Source organism: Neovison vison, chromosome 7 (genome assembly GCF_020171115.1).
Source record: "Neovison vison isolate M4711 chromosome 7, ASM_NN_V1, whole genome shotgun sequence".
In the NCBI taxonomy this organism is placed as follows: Eukaryota; Metazoa; Chordata; class Mammalia; order Carnivora; family Mustelidae; genus Neogale; species Neogale vison.
The window spans coordinates 163,638,278-163,663,793 of NC_058097.1; the positions used below are offsets into that span (position 1 = coordinate 163,638,278).

At 38.7% G+C, this 25,516-nt stretch overlaps 1 protein-coding gene across 1 annotated transcript in view; it reads right to left on the reverse strand.

The window, feature by feature from the left end:
* SOX6 (SRY-box transcription factor 6) overlaps positions 1-25,516 on the reverse strand; it is a 368,043-nt gene that overhangs the window by 59,042 nt on the left and 283,485 nt on the right. The window contains exons 10-12 of the mRNA XM_044258889.1: positions 23,372-23,521; positions 17,681-17,864; positions 14,236-14,423 (exon numbers count right to left, since the gene is read on the reverse strand). Coding sequence (XP_044114824.1) covers positions 14,236-14,423; positions 17,681-17,864; positions 23,372-23,521 — 522 coding nt within the window. The remainder of the gene's footprint in view (positions 1-14,235; positions 14,424-17,680; positions 17,865-23,371; positions 23,522-25,516) is intronic.

Consider the following 25,516-nt stretch of genomic DNA (forward strand, 5'->3'; position numbering starts at 1 on the left):
AATATCAATATTGGCAAAAGAACTCCAAATTTATGTTTTTCTTTTCAAAAAATTAATGTCGATCCTGAATATGGGAAGAAAACAATTTTAGTGTGATCTTCTTTGTTGAAAACTACAGGGAACTCTTGCAGCCTACAAGGTATAGGGAACTAACGCCACAGGGCAATGCATTTCACAACACACCATTTGTGTTATTTCAGAAATAATGCTATTTGACATCATTTATAAAAAGAAATAAAGAGCAAATCAGGGTTGCACCAAAAATAAAAGCAAGCATTTCCATCCATAGTGGGAAGACAGCACTTTGGGAAATTCTAATCTTAGTTGCAAATGTCAAAGATTGCAAATTGGATCTTAGCTAAAAGTGAACTTCTGTCAATGTTCTTCCAATGGCACATTTTTGACAACTAGATTTCAGACAATGCTAAGAGAGAAACAGTGATGGAAAGAATGCCTAGAGTACACCCATGCACAGAGTTTTCATATATATACTCTATACTCGGCCCTATGCCTACAAGCTGAAAATGGAAATAATCAAGTATATCAATACCTATCTCCATAGAAAGAAGAGAGTGGAACATGTAGGCAGAGACTTACACAGAATGACTCACAATCATACAGACACACACATATTTAGGTCAACAGAACACTCAGATTCAGAGAAAGACAGAGACATGGGTCCACCAACATACTTATAGACACATAAACCCAGCTAGACCAACACACATTCAGATAGACCCACAGACACAAAAAGATACTGACAAATACACAGACACACTCACACTGTAAGATAAGCAGACACAGCAGACATTGACTTCCACAGACACAGACAGACTCAAGGACAGACAGACAGACATACACACATGTACACACATACCTGTGCAAGCATACAGGTTGTAGGCACACATACATCAGTCACACTCAGAGATAGAAAGTTATGCACAGGGAGCAGAGACTCCCACAGACAGACAGACAGATCCATACAAATTCAGACCCACAATGAGAAAGGTACATGTAAGCACTCACGGAGATGCACAAGCATGTAGTACACTCACACACATACACACTCATGTGGTGCCACAACTAATGTGTGTCCTGGTAGCTTGTGTTTGGTTGGGGCCCACCAGGACGTGCACAGAGGTTGGCAGTGGGGAGGAAGGTGAAGTCCATCCACTATTGTGGAAAGAATGCAAGATGTGAAAACAGGTACTTTGAAGAGCCTCAACTTTGACATTTCCTGTTTGAACGTAAGTAAATGATTTAAGCTCTTTGACCCTCATCATTATCTGTAAAAAAGGAATGATAAAAATTAAAACTCTAAGAATGCCAGTTGGAGTTAAATGTAAAAAAAAGTATGAAAAAGTACTTTTCAAACAATGGAAAGCCCTGAAATTTCCATAGTGGTGGTGGTGGTGGTGGTGGTGGTTATTCCATGTTCCTAAAACTGCAACCAGCAAGAAAAGCTCTTAGGAACGATAGAGAGAAAGTAGTATGTTTGAGGGGCATTTTGTCTCAAAAGCAGTGAAAGCACACAAATCCTGGAGGTTGGATTAAAGAAAATGAGGTCAATTTATCATGGTTCTGGAGGAATGGGAATTGATCAAGTGATTTTTGTAGGATCCCTAGAAATCCAAGGACAGAGCACATCCTATTCTCAGGGCAGAGGTCCGTAAGGAAAATCTTTAGGATGTACTAAAAGCAACATCTGCAAAATGGGACTCCGGAGCCTAGGGAAAGTTCATATAGCTGTTAAGCAGAGCACCTTCCTCCTGGCTCAGGGAAATCCAGGTCGATCTAGTTTCTCAACGAATGCAGACAGGAAAATAATACAGTGTTTTTTCAAGTGATAGCTTATATTTCTCTGAGAAGTCTTTCTCAGACACTTCTCAGAGAAATATAATCTCAGGTTCTTTGCTAGATTTAGGAAGCAGTTTATATTGTCATGAGGAGCTTTGTGAAAACTTAGGAAAATAGTTCAGAATCTGTTCAGCCTCGCTAAGGTTGTGTTTTAAACCAAACCAAACCAAACCGATCTTTAAATGCTCCAATTTTACTAGGTTTTTAAAAAGATGATTTGTCATTTAAGTGATCTAATTCTTACCCTTATGAACTCTGCAATCAAATGACTTCAAGCCTGATTTTTTTTTGTTTCAGTTGAGAATCATAGCTATGTATATTTTTCTTTAATGTGCATTTTTAAAAATAACTGAAATTTTCCTGACAACATGTGTTTTGAATTTTCTGCAACTCAGGTATTTTAAATTGTTTGGTAGAGTGAGTTGATTCTAAAGGCCATCTAGGTGGAGCTGATCTAAATTAGAGGTTGAGATTTCTTGAAGAATAATTTATGGTTTTCAAATGGTGCTCTGTCTACAGAGATGCTCAGGGAAATCCTACAAAAGAGAAGGAATGGGTCTTTTTTTAAAAGGCATGGTCCTAGGCACTTGGCTTATAGTTTCATGATTAACTCCCCAATAACCAATGGAACTAATTTTTAAAAATTTTTTTCGGAACTAATTATTATTAATCACAGATGAGGATACTGAGGCTCAGAGAGGTCACAGGCATGATGAGTGATAGAACCAGAATCTGAAGTCCAAGTCAGTCTGTCTCAAAAACAAGCTTTTTTTTCAATTTTCCATATTTCTTTAAAGGTCTCTCCCCTCCCTTCTTTAAACTGCTATGATATTCCACCTAGAATGTAGTTCAGATTCAATATGCCCCCTCCTCAAGCACCTCAGATGGTTCCAATCATCTAAGAGATGAACCTAGACGAGCCATGGCAATGATCTGTTTCAACCTGCCTTTCTACCAGTTACATGTCAGGCCCCAGACGAGGCATGCTACATGGATTATTTTACTAAATCTCCACAACAACCCCTTGTGTTTAGAAACTACAATATTCCCATTTCTCAGATAGAGAAACTCTGGCAGTCTAATTTCAAATCTTTTGCTCTTAACCACCATCATATTCCAGTGATGGGTGGAGCTAGGAAGGAAGGGAGGAATGGAGAGGGGAGAGAAGAGAAAAAAAGTGGGGAGAGAGGGAGAGAGAGAAGAGAGAGACCATGAAGGAGGGAGGAAGGAGGGCAACATTTATTAAATGCCTAATACATAAATATATAAGAGATTTACTGGGAGGTTAAATATTGTATCATTTAATTCTCAAATTCTGACATTTTTACAGATAAGTAAACTAAGGCTCTGAGATATTCACTCAGCAAAGGTAAAGCCAGGATTGAGTGCTGGTTCCCTTCACACCACATCTGTCCAATACTGTGTTTTGTAGATCGTAAGTACTTAATTAAAATGGAATGGAATTGAAAAATAGTGTGTTCATGGGATAAAGAATGTACTGCCAGTCATAAGACCCAAACTAAGATCTGGTCTGTTAGATGATCAGGTCTGTTAAGAAACAGTTCTTCAAAATTACTATTATTCTAAAACTGAACATTGTAGGAACATTCCTGAAGATGTTTCAAGATTTTATGCAGACCCATAGGAGAAAATCCGTGTTTCTCCTGAGAAACTATTTTATTTATATACTAGAAAATTGTACAGAGTAGAAATTTATTTATATAGTAGTAGTGGATCTTATAACACATCTCCTCTTAGCCTTGTTACCAGGAAGCTCACAGTCAAGTCTGCAGCCCCTTTCTAGGAATTACGTAAACACATATTAGAACTTTTCTTCTCTAGTTTTTACCTTGTTTTATTGTATGTATCGCTACAAACCACCCCAAATTATTTTTGCATTAAGATACAAATATAAGTAATATCATTTTATTAACTTTTTTGCCCCGTAATTCAAACAGAATCAAATCAATAATCACTTCTAAATGTTCACAATGCTTGATCAGTAAAGACTGTTCTTAAAGTTGGGGTGAATGCAATTAAAACACATATTGTATACACATGTATTCCATGATCTGGAACAGCATATATTTGAATTATCCACCCCCATCTCAAAAACCCTTTTTGGGGGGACGCCTGGGTAGCTCAGTTGGTTAAGCAGCTGCCTTCGGCTCAGGTCATGATCCCAGCGTCCTGGGATGGAGTCCCACATGGGGCTCCTTGCTCGGCAGGGAGCCTGCTTCTCCCTCTGCCTCTGCTGCCACTCTGTCTGCCTGTGCTCGCTCTCTCTCCCTCTCTCTGACAAATAAATAAAATCTTAAAAAAAAAAAAAACCCTTTTTGGGGGTGCCTGGGTGGCTCAGTGGGTTAAGCCTCTGCCTTCAGCTTGGGTCATGATCTCAGGGTCCTGGGATCGAGCCCCAAATCGGGCTCCCTGCTCAGCAGGGAGCCTGCTTCCCCCTCCCTCTCTGCCTGCATCTGTGACTGCTTGTGATCTCTCTCTCTCTCTGTCAAATAAATAATAAAATCTTAAAAAAAAAAAACCCTTTCCGAGGGTTCACTAGACCAAAACTCTTTTTGTAATAATACTAAGACATTATTTGCCTATTCTCTAGTGAGTGTACAATGGAATTTCCCAGAAGCTACGTGGCACTGTGATACGGCAGCATGCTGAATACAGAAGCAGAAAGGAGAATCCAGCTGTCTTCCACTAAGCCAGACATTAAAGAGATTTGCAAAAACATAAGACAAAGCTATCCTTCTTACTACTTTGTTATTTTGAAAAATATACTTAATGCTCAAAAGTGCTATTTATATTAATATTTGAGGGGTTTATTATTATTCTTAAATAAATATATTGTCTAATTTTCAGTTTTACTATCTCACATGGTAAATATTGATAAATACGTCCCACATAAACAAAAACTCTTTAGGGCCTTTGATAACTTTTAAGAGTGTAGGGGGGCCTTGAGACCAAAACCAGTTGAAAACAGCTGATCTGGAAGGAGTAAGAGTTTAGATTTAGAAGGGATCAGATCTAGGAAGATAAGGGTTAAAAAGTACCTGCTATAGTAGTAGGTTAGGTCTGTAAAATCCTCAGCACTAGTAAATTTGCTCTATACAAATTTGTTGCCAAACCAACAGCTTTTTATGTGAAGTTATTAACTGGACGTATCCAATTTTAACCCTTTCACTGGGAGACCCAGTAACTGAACATGGGCTTTTGGGTTAAAACACTTGTAAACAAAAACTCACAGTCCTTTTTTTTTGCTCTTCCCTCCACCACTATCCTTAGGAAGTGTCTTAAGCCTTATAAGCCTTGTAAAAAAAAAAAAAAATGAATTCTCACCATTCTTTCCATTAATGTGCAGAAAAGTAAGGTGCCAAACAAGTTTGTTGTTGTTTTTTATGAATTAGGTCTTAAACTAGTAGCTAGGCAACCAATCAAGTAGCCGTGACAACAGAAATAAAAGAAGCTTAATGATTACCTTCAGCCAGGAGCCTCCATACAGCACTGCATAGTTGCCCAGTGTTATTGGTTCAAATATAAAATCTAATGTTAACAAAACTTCAAGTTTTCTCTGATATTTCAGGAGTTTTGATCTGCATATGCTATTTTACAGAAACACTCCCACATGTATAAATAGAAGTATTCTTTTCAAGGCAATATGCATGAAGCGTGTATCTCTAAGTAGACCTATCTCGTGATTTTAACATTTCCTTCATTCAAATTGATGTTTGAAACTCAGATGCATGGCTTGCTTTAGGTTTTAGGTAAAACTGCCTTGTCAATCTCACAGAGATGCAGGGAGCAAGTGAGACTCTGGACAGAGGGAGTGTTGGAGCAGAGAGATCTAAAGCTGGTCTTAGTTTCTTGATCTTCCAAACAGGAATAGTAATATCTACATCCCTGAGTGTGGAAAGGTTCAGCAGATATAATGTATGTCACACCGGTTTTGAAGCTTAGAAACACTATCATAATGTACATTGTCGTGATGTGAAAAGTACTACCTGCTTTTTAAAAGCCAACTACTGCTCTGCTTTGCAAACGAAGGCATTACAATTCGAATTTGTAAAATCTGTAATGTGTCCAAAACCATCATGGCACAAGTTGCTGTTATCTGGGGAAGAGGTTAACACGGGAAAAGGCCTACAACTGAACACACAAGTCAACTGCTCCCAAAAACTACAACCCTGATGAATCAGTCCTATGTGCATACACCTTTGGAAACAACAAAACCTCACTAGTCCACGTGCTCTAGAAGGAGCTCCTTTATTCCAAACACACTTTGCCGAATAATTTGCTTGCAATCCTCTTTCACTTATTGTTGTGTGGCTGTATTGATCTTCTGTCTGAACCTATCCTGTTGTGTAACAATGAACATGTGAATCAACTGTGTAAATAACAAAGAGCTGTGGCAATTGACAATGTGAAACAGAAGACATCCAGCATGTTTTCCATTTCCAATAAAAGGGGGCAGTATTACATCAGTATAATACTGACGTACTGTTCTGATATTTTTGCAAAGTATGGTTGAGGAGCAAGAATCTACACTTGCAAAAATTGAACAAGTGCCTTTTTGAGCAAATAAGAACAAGTTTACAGGGCGCCTCAGTGGTTGAATGATTACGTTCCTATGAGCTTGGTTGAAAAAAATATCATTTGGGCATGAGAGATGCATATAGTTAGCAAGAATCAGATTAAATATTTTCAAATATCATAGATTGAAATTTTGGTTTTTGGAAATATGTAAAAACATATATTCTGTTAGTAAGGACAAAAGCTCACTAGAACTCTAATATGATCCCACTTGAACATTATCATGTTGGTTATGGCCGAATTCTAGCAGGTAGCTGCTAGTGTTACTGGAAGTTACTGGATTCCAGTTACTGGAAGAATGAAAAAGAAAAATGCATATCATAACTTTGTAAGAAGGTGCTGTTAGCTTCTCAGTAACTTTCGGCTCTATCTAAGACATTTTGGTCCCAGGGGACAGTAGGTTAACCCATTCACCACTGCAGTATCAAAGAGTGAAAATTTAACAAAATTAGGAATCATTTGACAACCTGTCTGGGATCTTAAAGTAAGGATGGAATATTAACTGAGTATTCCTTGTGTCAGACGAGTACTCTGAATGTTTTCCCTCGAACCAGTCCTTCAAGGAAAGGGTAAGGATCTCCATTTTACAAGTATGCTTATTGAGACTCACAGAGGTTAAGTAATTTAATTAATTAATTAACACAGTAGCAAAGCAGTACAGAATGCTACTAGGATTAATCCTAGAGACTGAGTCCCAGGATTAAGCAACTCTAATACACATGTTCTCCCCAATTGACCATGTGGCCTCTCATTGTGTTGCTGTTCCACCTCTCACCTCTGCTTTTGCCTCTTGGTCTATATTAGCACCATTCAACCTGATAGCTTTCCAGGGGCAGAACCAATGGACATCGTGGCATGGAAGAATGACTTAGACCAGACAGGAGGTGACAAGTATGCAGGACGCAGGGGACTCAGCCCTTTTATGCTTCACGGTTCTTGATTCTTTTTACTGTCTTACTCCATCAAAGATTTGAGATTGCCAATGTCAGAAGTACTTCTATGTGGAATAGCCTTAAAGATCTCATAGAAAATTAATAAATGAGTCCGGCACAGTTCTATAAATAAGAACGTCATTGTCTAAGAATTAGGACAGCTGAAATTTCATTCCTGTTCTGCCATGAACCTACCATGTGACCATGGCAAGTCATTTTCATTCTCTAGGTCCCAGTTTTTCCATCAAATTGAAGTGGTTAGGCCAGATCAAATATAATGTCCCCTCCAATTCTTCCATGCCACACTTTTAATCCCATAATGTACTTCAGAGACACTGTGATAGGAGTGGCCCTGGTAGCTTGCTTTGCCACTTGATAAGATCAAGCATTTTTCTTAAAAGATTCTCAGAAGGTGAGGGGAATGGCAATTCAGACCACAAGCATATAGATGTGTAATCCGCCTATTTATGAGCAACTCTGATCAGTAGGGAATCAATCTACTGGCTCATCAAGATTATTAAGAGGAGCGAAATAACCAGATTCCCAAGTTACATAACAGCGATTCAGGAAAGCTCTAATCAATTACCGAGTCAGTACTCAAACATTAGGAAGGTCAGAGAAGTTACAGATTGCGCTTTAACACTGAAACGGCCCACTCTGCCTCACTTCTCTTCTGGCCAGATGCCCTTCGCTGAGCTCTAAGGATATTTAGAAGCAGCCTATTTAAAATTCTGCTGTGTATTGTCATGACGAAAATACTTTCTATCTTAGAGATGTCAAAACAACAAAATTTGGTAAGCAATTAGTCTATAATATGATCTAATTGCACTGGTACTTAGGGATAAAGATGGATGGTGTTCTTGGTGTGGAAAGCTAAAGCTGAGGGCAGTTAACTTAGACTTCTGCTGGCAGGACACTCACAGTCCACACACACAGGCTGTGTTGAAATGATGGAGCATAACAGCTCCTAAGGCGCCGTTACAGTCTATTGTCCCTACAATCTATATATTTAAAAGACCCTAAATATCCCGTGACACAGCCGACCAGAACAACTCCATCGGTGCCGTTCTGGCCAATCAAGTCAACAATGTTTCATTTTAAAGTGCTAAAATCAGGATTTACCCAATAAAGTGAAATATGCCATGGGTAAACTTGTATTCAGATGGACATATATGTGAGCCTATACATGACAAAAAGACAGCACTCCATGCCTGTGTAGGAAATGTTTGTCCACATTTATCATACATACAAAGCATGTTTTATACATACCTCATGTTACTAAATGTCACAGAAACACTCTATGGTGGACATTCTGATGCTTTGCCCAGATCCCCCCCGACTTAGGACTGAGAGACTGACTCCCTCAGCTGCAGGGAATGTTGTTGGTAGCTAACCCTCAGTTGTTGGCCCTCTTTGGAATTGCCTCAGCTAAAGAGAGTCGCCTCACCCAAAGTCATGTCCCCTGGTCAGGGTAGTCCTCATCCAATGATTGGTTGACACAAGTGTATGAAAGTTCATTCCCTCCACCCAATTTGGGACAATTCTGAATGACCATGGCAGCCTTGAAGCTTCCCATGGGGTTGACTGAGGCTTGACTGACACTGCACCATAGACCAAGCCTGCTGGTGTCCTTTTCCTTCCACAGTGGCAGCTAGAAAGAGCGCATCCCAGTAGACATGCTGGCTAATGTCTATTTCTCACACTCCTTCTCAAGGAACCCAAATCTGTGATACATTCCTTTGTAAAGACTGTCCAAATAAGAGAGTGACAAGGTATGCTTAATAAATTATAGCATTTCATGACAGCAACACTGTGAAAAATTCTCTAAAACTATATTATGGGTTACAAAAAAAAAATTCATAAATCTAATTTATGGATCTCTATATTTAAGAAAACAGATAATTCCAAAGTGAACAATTCTGAAGACACTTAAATTGAATTTGTCACAATCCATTTCACCCATCTTATTGCACATTATATATTTACCCTCTTTGACCTCAGAAGAAAATCTGATCCTTACAAGTATCCCCTGGTACCTCATAAAATAAAGATGGATAATTTGATTATGAGCGAGCCAAAGCTACTATAATGCTGTTCTTAATTTACTCTTCTTTCTGCATCTAACCTAACAAGCAAGGACAGATATCAGCTCTAGAAACTCAACAAAGCCTATAAACCCACAAAATACATGTTCAAAACAGTGAACTTACTGGGAAGCAGATCATGTTAAGGAGGTCTTGGGAACGCTCCTTGTACATAGAGGAATATAATGGATTCTTCCATTATGTTTGTCTCTTCCAGTGCCTAAAATGCAACCCCAGTAAAGTCATCTACAGAGACAGCTCTCTTCAACCAGGAAACCAGAGTTTTCTGGTTCTGCAGAAACTACTTTCCCACTTACCCTCAGGGGCTCCATTATATTCAGTGTGACATATTTTAGGTCAAATTTGGATTTATTAATTTTTTTTAATTGTAACCTAATCTCTCATCTCTTTCCCATGTCTTACAAAGCAAAACAAGGTTATTTCTGTACCTCAGACTTCTCCCTTCCAATTGAATTAAGAAAAGTCAATGAATAACATTTAACATTAACTTCTAGTATTTGAAGTTAATAGTGTCTTAAGTTTGAACACTAACTCCAACTGATGATACAAATTCAACAATACAGAGTCATGGTGTCAGACAAACCGAGATTCATTGCTGGAAGCAATGTACACCCAGTGCCAATTTACTACTAGGTGTGGTGCACGTGGATTAGGATGCTCTCTTCCAAGCCTGATTGGAATGACAGATGGCCTTCAGTGAATGGCAGAGTTGCTGCAACAATACTGAATGTATTTCTCCCTACTCCCTCAAACTAAATGGCAGAGGGACACATTATGTTTTAAAGATTCTCTATGCTAGCATTCTGAAAAAAAATTTCTAGATGCATTTTTCCAAGAAATATTTCATTCAGAGCATTAATCAAAAGCAAATGATTTTCATAACTTAATAACAGAATGGTTATTTAAATGAATTTTTTTTTTTTTTTTTTTTTTTTAGTGGAATGAAGTTTCTGAGATGTATTAATTCTAAATACATTTTATCTAGCCCAGTGATTTTTCAGCTAGGGGCCCTAGTCTCCTTCCTCCCCCAAAAGAAGACATTTGGCAATGTCTGGAGACATTCTGGGTTGTCAGCAAAGGGAGGGGTGTTACTAGCATCTAATGAGTAGGGGCCAGATAGTAATCCCCACCATGACAAAGAATTATCAAGTCAAAGAAAAAAAAAAAAGTCAGTAACACTGAGATTGAGAAACCCTGGTCTAATCTAATTAACCTCAAGTTTCCATAGCTTTGGGTAGCAACTCAGTTGGAAAAGAGTTTAACTATGTGAGTTAGCCAAAATTCCAAAATCTGAAAAATCCGCTGTTTCTTTCTTTTGACCTTCCAATTATTGTGTGAGGACCTCTTAACTGTGACAAAATAGTATATTTGTTCTCTATATTCAAGGTCACCTGTGATTTAGTTAAAAGGGATAGGAAACATAACAGAATTTCCACACTACCAGGAGCCATACTAGGTGTTTTCACATCCATCTTATTTCATTGTAACTCACGTTATTATCCTCATATTATAGATGAAGAAACTGAGATTCAGGGAGGGTAATCAACTTACCAAATATCACACAGATGGTAAGTGACAACTCAGTGACTACTATTCCAAGTGAGAATATTTATTTCAAAACTCATTATACTTTCTCATATATACAAAGAAAACGTCAGAATCACTAATGGTTGTTACTACTCAAAGAAAACTTTGGAATCATTAATGGTTAATGGGATAAAGAGGATAAGTAAATTTTTACCATATATTTTTCTGTATTAGGATTTCCAATAAACATATTACTTTCATTTGAAAACTAATAAATTAAAAAAATTTCAAATACATCATTGACGTACTTCTCAGATTAATTTTAGGATTAACCCTTGACAAAAGAGCAAAGTGAATGGTCCCAAGTTTATGTACCTGGTCTGTTGTTGTTAACCCCATTTCTCACTCAATGTCTCTACACCAAAACTTCTTTGCTCACTCAGATCCCCCAAAAGGATCTTATAACATAATTCACATCAAGATTTAATATGTTATTTCATGGTGTTCTCACTGAGAATATAACATCAAAGACTAAAAGATTGACTCTGTGTTTATCTCTAATATCAGAATGGTAGAAGAGATTTGGGGGCAAGGATCTTCTACTCTTGTGGTCCTGAGACCTCACTCTATATGTAACTATCTATCTAGGCAGATCTTAAAGGGGTTCTGCCTTGTGAGGATAGGGCACTTAAGTTGATTAAGCAGATCCAGTGAATGGTGTGTACATGATGAGGCCCAAGTATATAAAAGTTTATGGCTTAACAGGCACCAAAAGACCCATATTTTCCCAAATAGTTTCTCTCCTACCTGATCTGAACCTCCCACCAAGAGGATCAATAAAGGCAAAGGGGGTCCAATTGTGACCAATTTTTTATTGATATTTGATGTTAACTTTCATTAAGTCAGTGCAATGAGGACACAATGAAATTCTTCACTAAGCTTTGGGAAATCAACAATGGCTTCCTAGTCTATGTAAGGACTGATCACATTCATAGTTTGAGAATTCTATCATACGTCCATCGCCTTAAACTCCTTCCCAGCCCAAGAACTCCTGTCATCTGCTAGAATGGCTAAAGAGTATAGGAGATCAATGAAGAATTAGAGGTTAATTTAACATGAGGAATGGTTCTGTATCCCACTGTAATTGGTTGAATTGTGTCCCCCAAAAAGATATCTTCAAATCCTAACCCTTGGTCCCTGTGAATGTGAACTTAAACGGAAACAGGGTCTTTGCGGATGTAATCAAATTAAAATGAGGTCACACTGGATTAGAGTGGACCCTAAACTCAATGACTAGTGCCTTTCTAAAAAAAGGGAGATTGGGAGACACACACACACACACACACACACACACACACTGAAGACAGCCGTATGGACAGAAGCAGAAATTGGAGTGTTGCAGCTATAAGGCAAGGAATGGCAAAACTTGCCAGAACCATCAGAAACCAGGATGAGGCAAGGAAGGAATCTTTCTTAGAATTTTCAGGAGTAAGGCCCAGGCAACACATTGATTTTAAACTAGTCTCCAGAATAGCGAGAAAATAAATCGATATTTTTTTGAGACATCTAGTTTGTGATCACTTGTTATAGCTTTAGGAAATGAATACATCCAAAATCTCAGACTGTCACATCACCCTGCATTTTGAAGAGGAAACAAAGAAAAATAAATGACACCCTGGTTATAGCTATATATTCAAATATTTAAGTAACAGTACACACGACCTTATACTTGTCTCATGATTTTTTCCACATGCTAGTTAAAGACTCCTTCTAGGAAATAGGAAAGTATAAGTTTATTAGAAAGAATGGAGTCTAACACAGCACCCATGCTAGAGCTAGCAAGGATGGAAACAAAGAGGAAACTCTTGGTCCTAACTTAGTAAGTTATTTTCAGCCTATACCAAATCAATATATGAATGGAAATAACTTTTAAATTTATTCTAAAACCATTACCAAAGACACCGCCCATTGTGCTACTCATTTGTCCCCCTACAGTTCTCATTAAAAACAAACAAACAAAAAACAAAAACAAAACAAAACAAAAAACCTTTCAGAATATGGCACTGGGAAACTAGGGTCATCTCTTTTTAAAAAATGGCATGTTTCACTTATTCATCAGATAATCAGAATTTCCCCCCCCAGTGTGCTACAACAGCCTCTCAACTGGTCTCCCTGTTTCCATTCTTAACTTCCGGGAGTCGATTAAGAATAATCCTTTTATATGTAAATCACACCATGTTTCTGCCCTGGACAAACCCATCTGGGGATTCCCATCACTCTTAGAATAAAATGCAAATCCTTTCCAGGGCCTACAGGGTCTAGCATGTCACCCCAGGCTATCACTTTGTCCAACCGCTCTTCCTCCTTGGGCTCATCTTGTCACTCGGGTCTCCGTGTTGCTGGTACACTCTAAGGGCCTCTCCACGCGTCACCCCTGCTACCCACACGCTCTTCCTTCTGTTCTTCACCCGGCCTGCCCACGCCTTCACTGAGGTCTCCTTCAAGTGTCATTTCCGCACAGTGTCCTTTCCGCCCCGTCTAGACGAACACTCTCTAAATCCTTACTTAACTTGCTTCTATTTCTCTCAGGGCTTTTATTCACCTCCTGATATTACTGACATTGTATTATCTATTAATCGTTGATCTCCTCGTAACCTGTGCTCCCCCATCATAGCAGGGGGCTCCGTGAGAGCAGGGATTTTTGTCTGGTTTGCTCACTGTTGTATCTCCTACGCCAAGAACAGTGTCTACTACAGAATAAGCACTTAATACGTAATTTGTAGAATCAAAAAATAAATGAATCCATCGTAAGCTGTTTTGTTTTATTTTTTGCCCTGGCTAATAAGAAACTTAGTAATAAATTCAATGGTGAGTCATAGTAAAACAGTAGCCTTCATCATGAGTATATACTCTTCTTCCTCTTTCTATTCCCGTTCTAATCACCTCATAAATGAAACATTTTACATCTTTTATAATGGGACAGAAAAACACCAATAGGCAGGTAGGGTGAATGCCAGGTTGGGTGCCTGGTTGGGTGCGTGGGAGGCAACCCCACAGTAAATGGGAAAGGGTGTATGTGTTCATTGGCAGTAATACTTGAAAGTGATAAAAAACAGCCCCCAAGCTAGAAGCCCAGCTCTTCAGCTGCTTGGAAAGAGCCAGATGAGAATAAGCCAATGGGTCTAATATTGCCAGTGAAGGAGGAAAGCAAGTTTTACCTTTTCATTCCTGCAGTTGTTCAGCCCCATATTATTCATGGAGGACAGTTTCCCATCAACACCATGTGGCTGTTGCTGCTGTTGCTCCCGCTGGATCTGCTCTCGCATCTTCCGAGCCTCCTGAATGGCTTTCATCACTGTGTCCTGATCTCCAAACAGGGCAGGGGAGTTGAGACTGGACAGGATATCTGCATACACAAGATGCTTTATTAGAAGCTAATGAGGTTAGACGCTAACAAAATACTGCCACTACCCACTCCCCTGTAGAGTGCTGTATTCTCTGAGCAAGGAAGGGGTGTGTTTGCTCTTAAGAAAACTGCAGTACGGGTCGCCTGGATGGCTCAGTTGGTTAGGCCACTGCCTTCAGCTCGGGTCGTGATCCTGGGGTCCTGGGATCGAGTCCAGCATCGGGCTCCTTGCTCAGTGGAAAGCCTGCTTCTCTCTCTGCCTCTGCCTGCCACTCAGCCTGCTTGTGTGTACTCTCTCTCTCTCTGACAAATAAATAAATAAAATCTTAAAAAAGAAAAGAAAACCGTAGTACTATACAGAGAGCACCAGGAAACCAAGACTTGCTGGCCTTTCAGCCCTTGGGGGATACCCCAGCACTCCAGTTAATCTGGGCCCTGTCACCCTACCTTCTCACAGAGGAAGGTTCCTAGATTCCAGCTGCCAACGTGTGTGTGTGTGTGTGTGTGTGTGTTCTGGTGAGATCTAACAATTAGTAGGGGAGTAGTAGGGAAGAAGGGGGTGAGGAGAGGTACAGAGATACCTATTCAGGAAGCCTGGAACACTGAGTATACTAATGCAGGAAAGCAGTTTCTGGCCTAGCAGGAAAATTCTGTGAGTCTACATGTGTACTTCAGCGACATCTTTATCTGTGTGTTCTTATGTCCACTGCAGGAGAGAGGGGGCGGGAAGGAATGCGCTGCACTCTCCATTCCCCAATCACTGGCTGGTTAATGAAGCATTCTACTCACCATGCTGCCTCGGTTATTTACCCAGAGAATGACAACCATTCCCTACCCCGAGCCGAACACCTACTGCTCTCGGCTCCCTGTCTTCCTGAGGGGGAGGCTGTATGTGTGGGAATAGTTTTCACATCGTTACAAAGCTTCAAATAAAGTGAGAACAAATATTTACTTTTGTTATATTCCATACAACTCAGACAGGAAAAAAAAAATTAAACTGCCTAATTTTCTTCAGTATCTTGCATTTTACTGTGGGTTAAAATTAATACTTTACACAAGCTTTTCCAATTCTTAGACCAAAAGAAGGCAACTGCTTGCTGACTGATCGATTTCAGCTGCTGTGGTCAAGTTTAATGCAATCCACTTGTTTGTATCCTCGTATGAACATTTCATCACACATGCATATGTGTCCACACACATACACCTCAGACAGGACAGAGGAAGCCAGACTAGAGTCAAATCCATACCATGCATGTGTGTGTGTGTGTGTGTGGTACATGTGTATATGTGTGAGTCTAGAAAAAATTCCCAAGGCTATCTATAGTAAATTGTTTAATGGTCAAACAGTTGCTTCTTAGGATATAGAAAACCCCCTCAGCGTTTGCTCTGGAGCTTTTCTGATAAAAACCAAACATAACATTTCTATCCAACACCATCTGAACGAAATTGTGATTACTTCAGCCCATTTCTAGCTTATGATCTAAGAAATCTGCTCTGCTGATGTATAAACTCTCTAAGAGCAGGGCCTGTGACATACTCATCTTTGTCCCTCACAATGCCCAGTAGAGCAAACAAATACCGTCCAAACAAAATTCAGAAGTGGACAATGGGAAAGCCATTAAAGCCATTTCAAGATCAAGCCTATTATTTGTCCCTAAGTTGGCTTTTTTTTCTTTCCTCTCTCTAATCTCACAACTTCCGACAACCCAGCAACCATATTCACATACTGGAAATGACTCCCTTCTTTCTCCCACACGAATTTCACAGACCTGGAGTGAAAACCTCCCGGTCCCCTGCAGAGGCAGCCAGACTCAAAATGAGAATAGGCTGCTTTATGGATCCTAATATCCCAAGTTTTAATGAGGAAGACGTATATCTCCCCATCAGAAGATTTACTTAAACCCAACATAGTACAGCAAATACTCCAACTGCGAATTCACAAAAAATGAACACGGAGTTTATTTAACTCAGGTGAGAGGACTCAGATTCTAGTCTTGGCTTTACTCATTCATAGCTCCATGGCATTGGGCAAGCCATTTTACCTGTAAGAATCCATTTACTTCATCATACAATGAGGGTAATAATGCACTATGTCATAAGATGAAAAATCAGATGAGATAATATAGTCAAAAATGGCTTTTCAGCGGCAAATGGTTACACGTAACACATTATTTCGTTTATTGTAATAAGCCTTTCAGGCTCCAGGACTCAATAAGGCAAGGAAGGTAATGCGGTGAAGGAACGTAGTTCTGAGCCCCCAATCCCTTGTTATCTCTGTGTCTCATATGAAAATTAAGAGGCTCAGCAACAACATGTTAATACTTATTTGGCACTCTGCTGCTGACAAATGCTTTCACCTTTATTGTTTCATTCCACATGTATATGTAAATGTGTTGGTATTGGTTCCGTCTAGTTTTTTTTAGATTGTATGCCTTTGAGATGCCAGACACTGTGCTAGGCATTTTATATGCATTTTCCTCCCTGAATTCTCATAACAAACTACAAGCTAGGTAATAATATTCCCCTCTAAGAGATTAGGAAACTGAGTTCAAAAATATTAAGTAACTTTCCCAGGGTCCCATAACAAGTAAGTGTAGTCTCTGAGTCCAAGTCTGTCTGATGCCAAAACCCATGTTTTGCCTCTATACTTCTCACTGGGCTATGAGTGTCCCTGGAGATACTTGGCAATATATCAGAGAGTGTTAGAAGCCTGAAGATCATTCTGACATATCTTATCAGATATTAATTTTATTTCATATTATGTCATTGAAGTGTGTGTGTCATTCACATTTGTTTTAATGCAAAACTAATATGGGATAAGATGCAAAATTCACACACATTTTAAAAAAAAAATATAAAACTTCAAGAAACTTTGGACTTTTGGCAGGCAGTTTGGAGGCCAGGTCCCTTTAGGCCCTTGGAGGGTTCATGATCACTCTTGTCTGCCTAGAGTTACTTCAGTGGCAAGGCATTAACCAAGCACAGAAATCCCCAAGTCTCTGATTTGCTGCATCTAACGGAGGGCCTCTAAAGAACCCATCCCAGCAGGATTTATATTATGACCTTTTCCAAAAGTTCTAATCACCCAAGATACTGAGAGGGGTCACGTTTCTAGAAAGGATTTTACTTTTACTTTTTCTTTTTTTCCCCCTTGGACTAAGGACCACTTTGGAAACAGGCATCAGTCATCCCTGAACAGGTTTGCTTTCTTTCACCTAATTCAGAAATCTCTTCGTGTTGTTGACCTTTCCATTTACCTAAAGAGGATCCTCTTCCCAAGCTTCCTCCGATGGGGCTGGGGATGCTACTTTTGTTAGGCAGATTAACGGGGCTGGTTTTGGTGGCTGGGAAGAGGCTCTGGGTGGGAGATGTTGGGGACTTCACAGGCTCCGCTGTCTTGGGTCGGGAAGAGAGATTTAGCGGCTGTGCTGCTGCTTCATCCTACAAGAGTTTAACATAAATAATTATTAAAAAAAAAAAAGACAAATGAAGCACATTATCACTTAGTAAGCCACAGTTATTTTACACCTCAGAGACAATGCCACATTCTCCTACAATAATAACAAAAGAAGCTAATTATCTACCTCCTTGAAGATTCATCGGAAGGAAACCTCATTAATTTCCCTGTGTTATGCTTCTATTTACATTAACTGTGTAGTTGGATCATTCTTTTTGCCAAATTAAAATCTGAATTAGCTCACATTACAGCTTAATTTCCTAATGTGTTTTCAAGGATCTAAATTAACCTAGGGCATTTACAAAGAATTATTTAAAATTTCAGCAGCTCTGTAGTGCTTTTGTGTTATTCTCTCTGAAAAGTTCCTGCAACTATAAATAGGATCTGCAGCTAATTTTTTAATATATATTTTAAATCAAACAATGGCAAGTACTTTAAAAATGGAAACACAGGCTTCTTCTGCACTCCTGGGCCTCTGCCCAGGGAGCCACATGCCACAGCATGGTTTCTATGTGGCTTTCTGGGTGTGGACACCCCTCACGGTCTAAATTCTGGTGTCTATTCAGGTTTAAAATTAATTTTTGCAAAGAGCAAGCACACATTATAATTATGTTTTACATACCATGCTATATGTAATTTATTTTTCATGTCTAAAGTGATGTCTCTTTATATTCTTTGCTACGTATATTTACAGAATGTCTATTTTAAGATGCTTGTCCTTCTATACTGGGCACAGTATTCAAGTATCTGACTTGTAACTCTAGTGTAACCAGGAGCTTGAAAGCTAAACTCCTTGCCTTTGTCTCATTCATCCTGTAGTTAAAGACATATAACAACATGTCCATTGTTTTAGAAACTTAGTTGTAATATAAACATACTCATTTAAATGTTCAGTTTTAAGATCTATATTATTGTGTTCTACAGTAAAATTGTCAGCAAATGTTAACTTCTGTTTTGCTTCTGAGAAGGCACAGAGAATTTTATTAATGTCACTTTTTAAAACACAATAGAGCTTGGAAACAGAACATCCTCCCCTTTGGGAAGAGAGCCTGATCGTAGCTAATCTCTAAATTCTCCCTTAGTACCATGGTCATTTAAGGGAGGACAGAAAGAGATTCCAGAAAAGGTTACTCAGGAGGAAGATTAGAGAGAGAACATAGAAACAACATGGACAGAGGAGCCAGTATGTACACCAAGCACTGTGCTAGATATTTTCACGTATATTAGTTCACTTAACTATAAGTCTATAAGTCTATGAGGTTGGGCAGTATTATTCTAAATTCACAAAGGAGGAAGGGTCAGAGTGACAAAATCATTGTTCAGAGTCATACATGGAAGGACAACATTTGACTCTAGTTTACTGGACTCCAAATCCCAGGTCCCTTTTCTATTAAACTATCAAAGAAAATAAGTCATTTGATAATGTAGTGATTTTTTTTGTCTTGGTGGGAAACAGATAATCTGGCACATCTCTGTTGCAAGGTACATTTATCTTTCTATCTGGACATAGAATTCAGTCTTAGGAAACACGACTGCATCCTTATGCATGTCAAAAATGTCTTATGTGCTTGATTACAGTTTACTTCTCTTTACTCTTCACTCAAAGGATATTTAGACTAATTAGTTCCTTTACTTCTATCTAAATAATAGTGACTTATATGCTAGGTATCTAGTTTTCTCCATGTTTGTTTTATTTGGGATTCACTGAGCTTCTTAGGTATCTGAGTTCAGTCTGTTCTTCAAAGTTGGAAAATTTTCATCCATTATTTCTTCAAATATATTTTTCTGTTCCTTCCTTTTCCTTCTGGGGTTCTGGGCACACACATTAGGCCAGTTGATGTCTCACAGCACTGACAGTCTTCTTTCTATATATTTCATTTGGGATAGTTTCATCATTCTGTCATCAAGTTCACTAATCTTTCCTTCTCTGATGTCTAATCTCCTCAGTACTAGTCCAGTACAATTTTCATCTCAAAAACTATAATTCTCGGGTGCCTGGATGGCTCAGCTCAGTTGGTTAAGTATCTGCTTAGGCTCAGGTCATGATCCCAGAGTCCTGGGATCGAGCCCTACATTGGGCTCCCTCCTCAGTGGAAAGCCTGCTTCTCCCTCTGCCAGCCCCCTTCTAGTGCTCTCTGTCAAATAAATTAATTAAAAACAAAAACAAAGACAGAAACAAACAAATACCATATTTCTCATATCCCAGACATTCCATGGATGTATTCTACGTCCTACCTTATAATGCTCACGTTTTCTTCTATCTTCTTAAACATATGGAGCTTATAACATCTATTTTTCTCAGTTTTGAATATACCTTGATTATTTATTTTTGTAATTCAATGATTGCCACTTCTGCCAACAATGCTGCTGGGCAGGGATGGGAAGCATCTACCAACTCCCAATCAAGTAAATTCTTTTTCACCATGGCAGGCCCAATATTGGTTCTCATAGCATGCCCTGGCCTGACAGAAATTTCATGGATGTTTTCTAGGAGGAAGATTTGCCTATCGTTTCATTTGGCTATAGCTCAGTGACTCTGTAGTAGCTGTCTTAACTACTGTATTAACTACTAACTCTATCTAATCTGTGCCATTTGGGGATCTGTTTCTATTGATTGATTTCTCTCCCTATTATTCATATTTTTTTGCTTTTATAAAAGCCTGGTAATTATTGAATGGATGCTACACACTACGAATTTTACATTGCTAGATGTTGGAGTTCCTGTTTGTGAATTCTTTCAAATATTTGTGGACTTTTTTCTGAGACAGAAAAGTTTGGCCCTTTCTAGGCTTGCTTTTAAGTTTGTGAGGTAGGTTCAGAGAAGCCACTAATCTAGGGATAATTTGGCCTTATTACTGAAGTATCACCCTTTGGGCAATACTACTTGATACCCCTTATTGTCAGAAGATCTTTCCATTCTGGCTAATGGTAACACAAATCATTCTCAGTCATTTGTGAATCTTGCAGGTGCTTTGCCTGCTACCTCTGGTATTTTCCTCAGGCCTCAGAGAGTTTCCTCATATGCATATGCCGATCAATACTCAGCTAAATACAGGGGAATCTCCTACAGATTTTTAGTATTGTCTCGGTGTGCAGCTCTCTCCTCCTTGGTACTCTACCTCACAAATTCTGCCTACCTTGGTATCCCAGAAATCTGAACTCTATGTCTCTACTCAGAGAGCCTGCCATGTTCCATGTGGGTACCCGTCTTTGCACATGACCTAGAAACTACCTCTGGAATAACTGTAGTACTTGCCTCACTTGTTTATCGTCTCTCAGGAACCACTGTCCTCTAGTCGTATTGCAAATGCTTGAGAATCATTATTTTATATATTTTGTCCTGTGTTTCAGTTGCTTAAGCTGGAGACTAAATCTGATCCCTGTTCCTCCATTACAGCTGAAAATGGAAATCCTCTAGGTATTTAATTAGGCTCTCTTTTGTTATACAAATGGATAGTTCAATTACAATCTCCATCACCAGCATCACCATCATCTTCATCAGATCACCATCATCAGAATCATCACTACACTTACATTTATGGAATATTCACTATATGCTAGAGGGTTCAAGGCCCATAATATTAACTCTCATTTTTCAGAGCAGAAAACTAAGGCTGAAAGAAGTAACTTGCCCAAAGTGACACAGATGGTAAATGTGGTAGAACTAAAATTTGAACCAAAAAAATTCTGATTTCTGATGTTGATAATTATAGTAGATAAAAATTCCGAGTGAAAGAAGGTGTATAAGACCATCTATGTTTAATTTTGCTACCTTCCCCAAAATATGCCCTATGTCATGTGGTCATGTTATATACAGAAGGAAAGCAATGATTATAGACAGAATAATATTTTAGTGACCATAATCAATTCAATTACCAATTCATGAGATTATTCTCAGAACTTCTTCAGTAATAGGTAGAATCTATTTTTTTTAAATTGAAAAAATTTGCTTCATGCCTTGATCTATATATTTTTACCCACACATACAATAAACAATATAGTAAGCATAAAGAATGTTTCCTTTGTTATTAACATAAAATATAGTCAAGTTAAATTATATAGAGAACTCCCTAAGAATATGCATGTGGTCAAGTGAGTAATAAAACTCAGTTGGCCCACAAAGCTGGAATGGTAAAAGCAGATGTAAACTTGAATTTAACCAGGGAACATTTTACTCATCCAGTAAAGGCTTGGTTTGGTGCAGTTCCATTTGGCCAACTCACTTACAAAATGACTTTTTCATGTTAAAATATCTAATACCCAATATCTGAAGTAAAAAATGTTTGATATGTTCATATTCTAACAACTATAATTAAACAAAGTGCTTTGGTTTGAGTTGTAGTGTTCTGACTCTTATTCACAAACAGAAATTCTTGGAACACAAAAGAGACAGCCTGTTTCCATAAGTAATGTTACCTTATTAAATGTAAGCTGCCTATTGTCATACCTCAATATTTCTAACAACAAAGCATAGATAAATGTTCATCTATTTCTCTGGAGAATTTAAAGCATGGGTGGCATTAAATTAATTCCTATCTGCACATTATAGAAAATAAAATAATTTCAGTGGTTTTGTAGCATTTGATGCTGTTTTGTTGGCCTTAGATGTTTCCCTTGCGAAAATTTAATAATGGCAAAGTTTCTCCAAATGTAGTACTTTGGGTACATTATTGTAATGTATTATTGTAATACCTCTCTGCTTATCATATGCCTCTAAGTAGATAAGTCAATGATACAAAGCAATTGTTTCTCTGAACTACATTATAAAAACCAACCAGTACCACCTATAGGTACCAGCTGCAGCACAAAGTTGGAGCATATCATCCATTTTCCTCTATTGCCAAATACTGCCCAGGTGCCACGTTTTGAGATACTAAAAATTAGTGAGGAAAGGCCTCTACCACTGTCCCAGCCATAAGCTGGGAGAGCCTGTCTATCCTCTCAACCACGAGGCATCAAAAAATGAAGAGATAATGACACCATTCATGCCTCAGAGCCCACATTAACTATTCCTGAAGGAGACACGTTTATCAACAAGCTATATGAAGTTCAGCCATAGATTCTTTTCCGTCCCCTTTTTCTTCAATCTAAAGTTTTGAGAACCTCCTTTCCTGATACTGTAAGTTGGCTCCCACCTGTTTAAGGAACTTTGAGAGAAAGTGTCACAAGTCTATGACAAAGACCGGCAATAAAACCACGGCCATTCATGCCAGTGAACATTAAAAAATAAAAGCCAGAATCCAAAGGGGAAAAACTCCTGAGAAGTGAGTTTGCAGATTTAGGTAAAGATCTCACAATATGGCACTATTGTTATCAAAAGGGAAACACCTGTTTCTCAGTGCTCAATCATGAAATTTACCATAATGAGGAGCATTTGGGGTTCCTTTATGCTGCTATGCTTCCTGCTGTTCATTCCCATCCCAGTCTCGTTCACTACTTTTCTTGTGAAGCTGTTTTCCAAACTGTTTTCACAATCCTGCAAAGCAAGTACCTTAACTTGAGTTACAGGGCTGGTCCCTCTCTTTTCATTTTTTATCCCGGTAGGTGAGACTGCCCCTGCTGTGTTTGGTGGCTGTGGAGCCGATGGCATCTTTGTTCCAGGTGACACCTGCATGCTGGCCAGCTGAGCTGCATAGAGCTGCTGCAAAACAGGGAAGACAAACGTTACCTTTTTAAATGCCACTGAAATTGAGTTTCACGAAACAAAAAGCGAAAAGCAAACCAAAACAAAACAAAACAACTTACCGTATTGTTAGATAACTATTTCTCGGACAGCCTTGCCATTTCTCTTTCACTACGTTTTTAAAGAGGAAATAAGAGAGACCAAATAATATAAAGAAAGAGTACTAGCATGAGAGCATCGTCCTGCGTTCCTGGTCCTTCTGGCAATCACTTTACGGACCTGAAGAAAGAGTTCGGTTGCTCTAGAACTCTGTTTCTTCGGTACAAAAAGGAATTTGACTAAATGGTTTCTATCATTCTTTCTGGTGCCTAAAATTGTTATAAAAAGTTCTTCAAATATCAGTATGTCCATTCATGTAATTTTAATATTCATGAACTAAGTAACTAATCTGAACTTTCCTAGGGATTCCTGGAAGAACATTGCTCTTATTCAATACTGACCAAGCCCCTCTGGGGAAGCTGATCCTTCTGGATGATAAGAATGCTGCCCTAAAGATCCCGGAGGCCCAACAGCAGTCACTGTTTTCTCGAGGTCTTATTTCTCGGCAGCATATAACATAATCCTCAAGAGAATATGGCCAGATTATAGACCAAAAAATGAAATGAAATGGAATGGAATGGAATAAAATAAAAGAAAGCTTCTTTTTCCAACACAGGATGTTAAATCCCTAACTGTTGATTAACAGCTTTTGGGTGAAACTGGTAATAAATGAATGTGTTAACCTGCTATGGTTAACCAGAATTCTGATACTTCAGTCCTCACACTATTTAATGCTTGGAAACTCCATTCAAATATTTTCTTTTCTTCTTATAATCAAGATTAAGCCATTACCTTGATAGTCATATTTCTAGCATAATAAATAGAAAGCTTCCTAGTTCATCAACCACAGAGAAAATAGCTCAAACTTTGCCATATTAGTAAGGGGGGGAAAAAAACAGGTGGTTTGTGTGTAATTTCCAGCATTACTATCATTCAGATGGACAAATAAAAAAAATTACAGTAATCAAAAACAGACCTTTCAGCACATGTAATTAAATGAAAGCTTAATAAAGAATAATTTGCAAGAGCCAGATGTGCTTATGTCATGATTGTTGCTTTCTTTGGAACAATTTTTCTAATATAACAAGCCTCTAAAGAAATTAAAGTTTCATAATTCTGTATGTGCAATGACTCAGTGGCAAGAAAAATTCACTAGTAAGAGTCAGTCAAACTGCTAGAACTTAGGGGGAGAAAAGGCTGCCTCTTCTGTTTCCTTTTTACTCTGTGGTATCCTTTTCCTTTGAAATGCAGCCAGGTGTCTTCAAAGGGGGCGGGGGCAAGTGAAGCTTCTGATATTTGTCTGCTTGGATAAAGCCACTGAAGAAAAGTTTTCTACTGAATGGAGTGAAGAAGGTTGAGAGCTGAGAAAGTGTCCGCCACACAGTATCCGGCGTCATGACCAATATGGCCTCCTACTGAGTATTAGAGAGTCATGGAATCTTAGAGGCGCGAGAGTCCTTACGTATCATTTATGCCTTCATTTTCCCTCAGTAATTCACAAGATCAGAAGAAAGTCAATTTACTCAATGTTGACCTCCCAGGGAACTTCAGCTAGTGGAAAAAAAAAAAAAAACCCACACACAGAAAAACAAACAAAAAAATCTATTTTTTAAAAAGCTGACTAAATTCAGAAAACCTTCAGATTGAGCAATACAGATGTTTCTTGCTTTTTAGAAATAATGTAAATTGCTTTCTCTAAAGCTTTGATAACCATTTATTTCAAATCGCTTTCTAGTGGTTTGTACCTAAGAGGAAAGACCCCAGAGATGCTGAGACTCCTCAGAATTCCTTGTGAGCTGTGATCACTGACCGTGCGTGGCAAGAAGCAGCATCGCCACATGCCCTGAATTTACAGAGCTGGGTCAGCTGGACAGTAGGATACCAGATAAGATTGAGTAGAATAAGCCTTGAAAT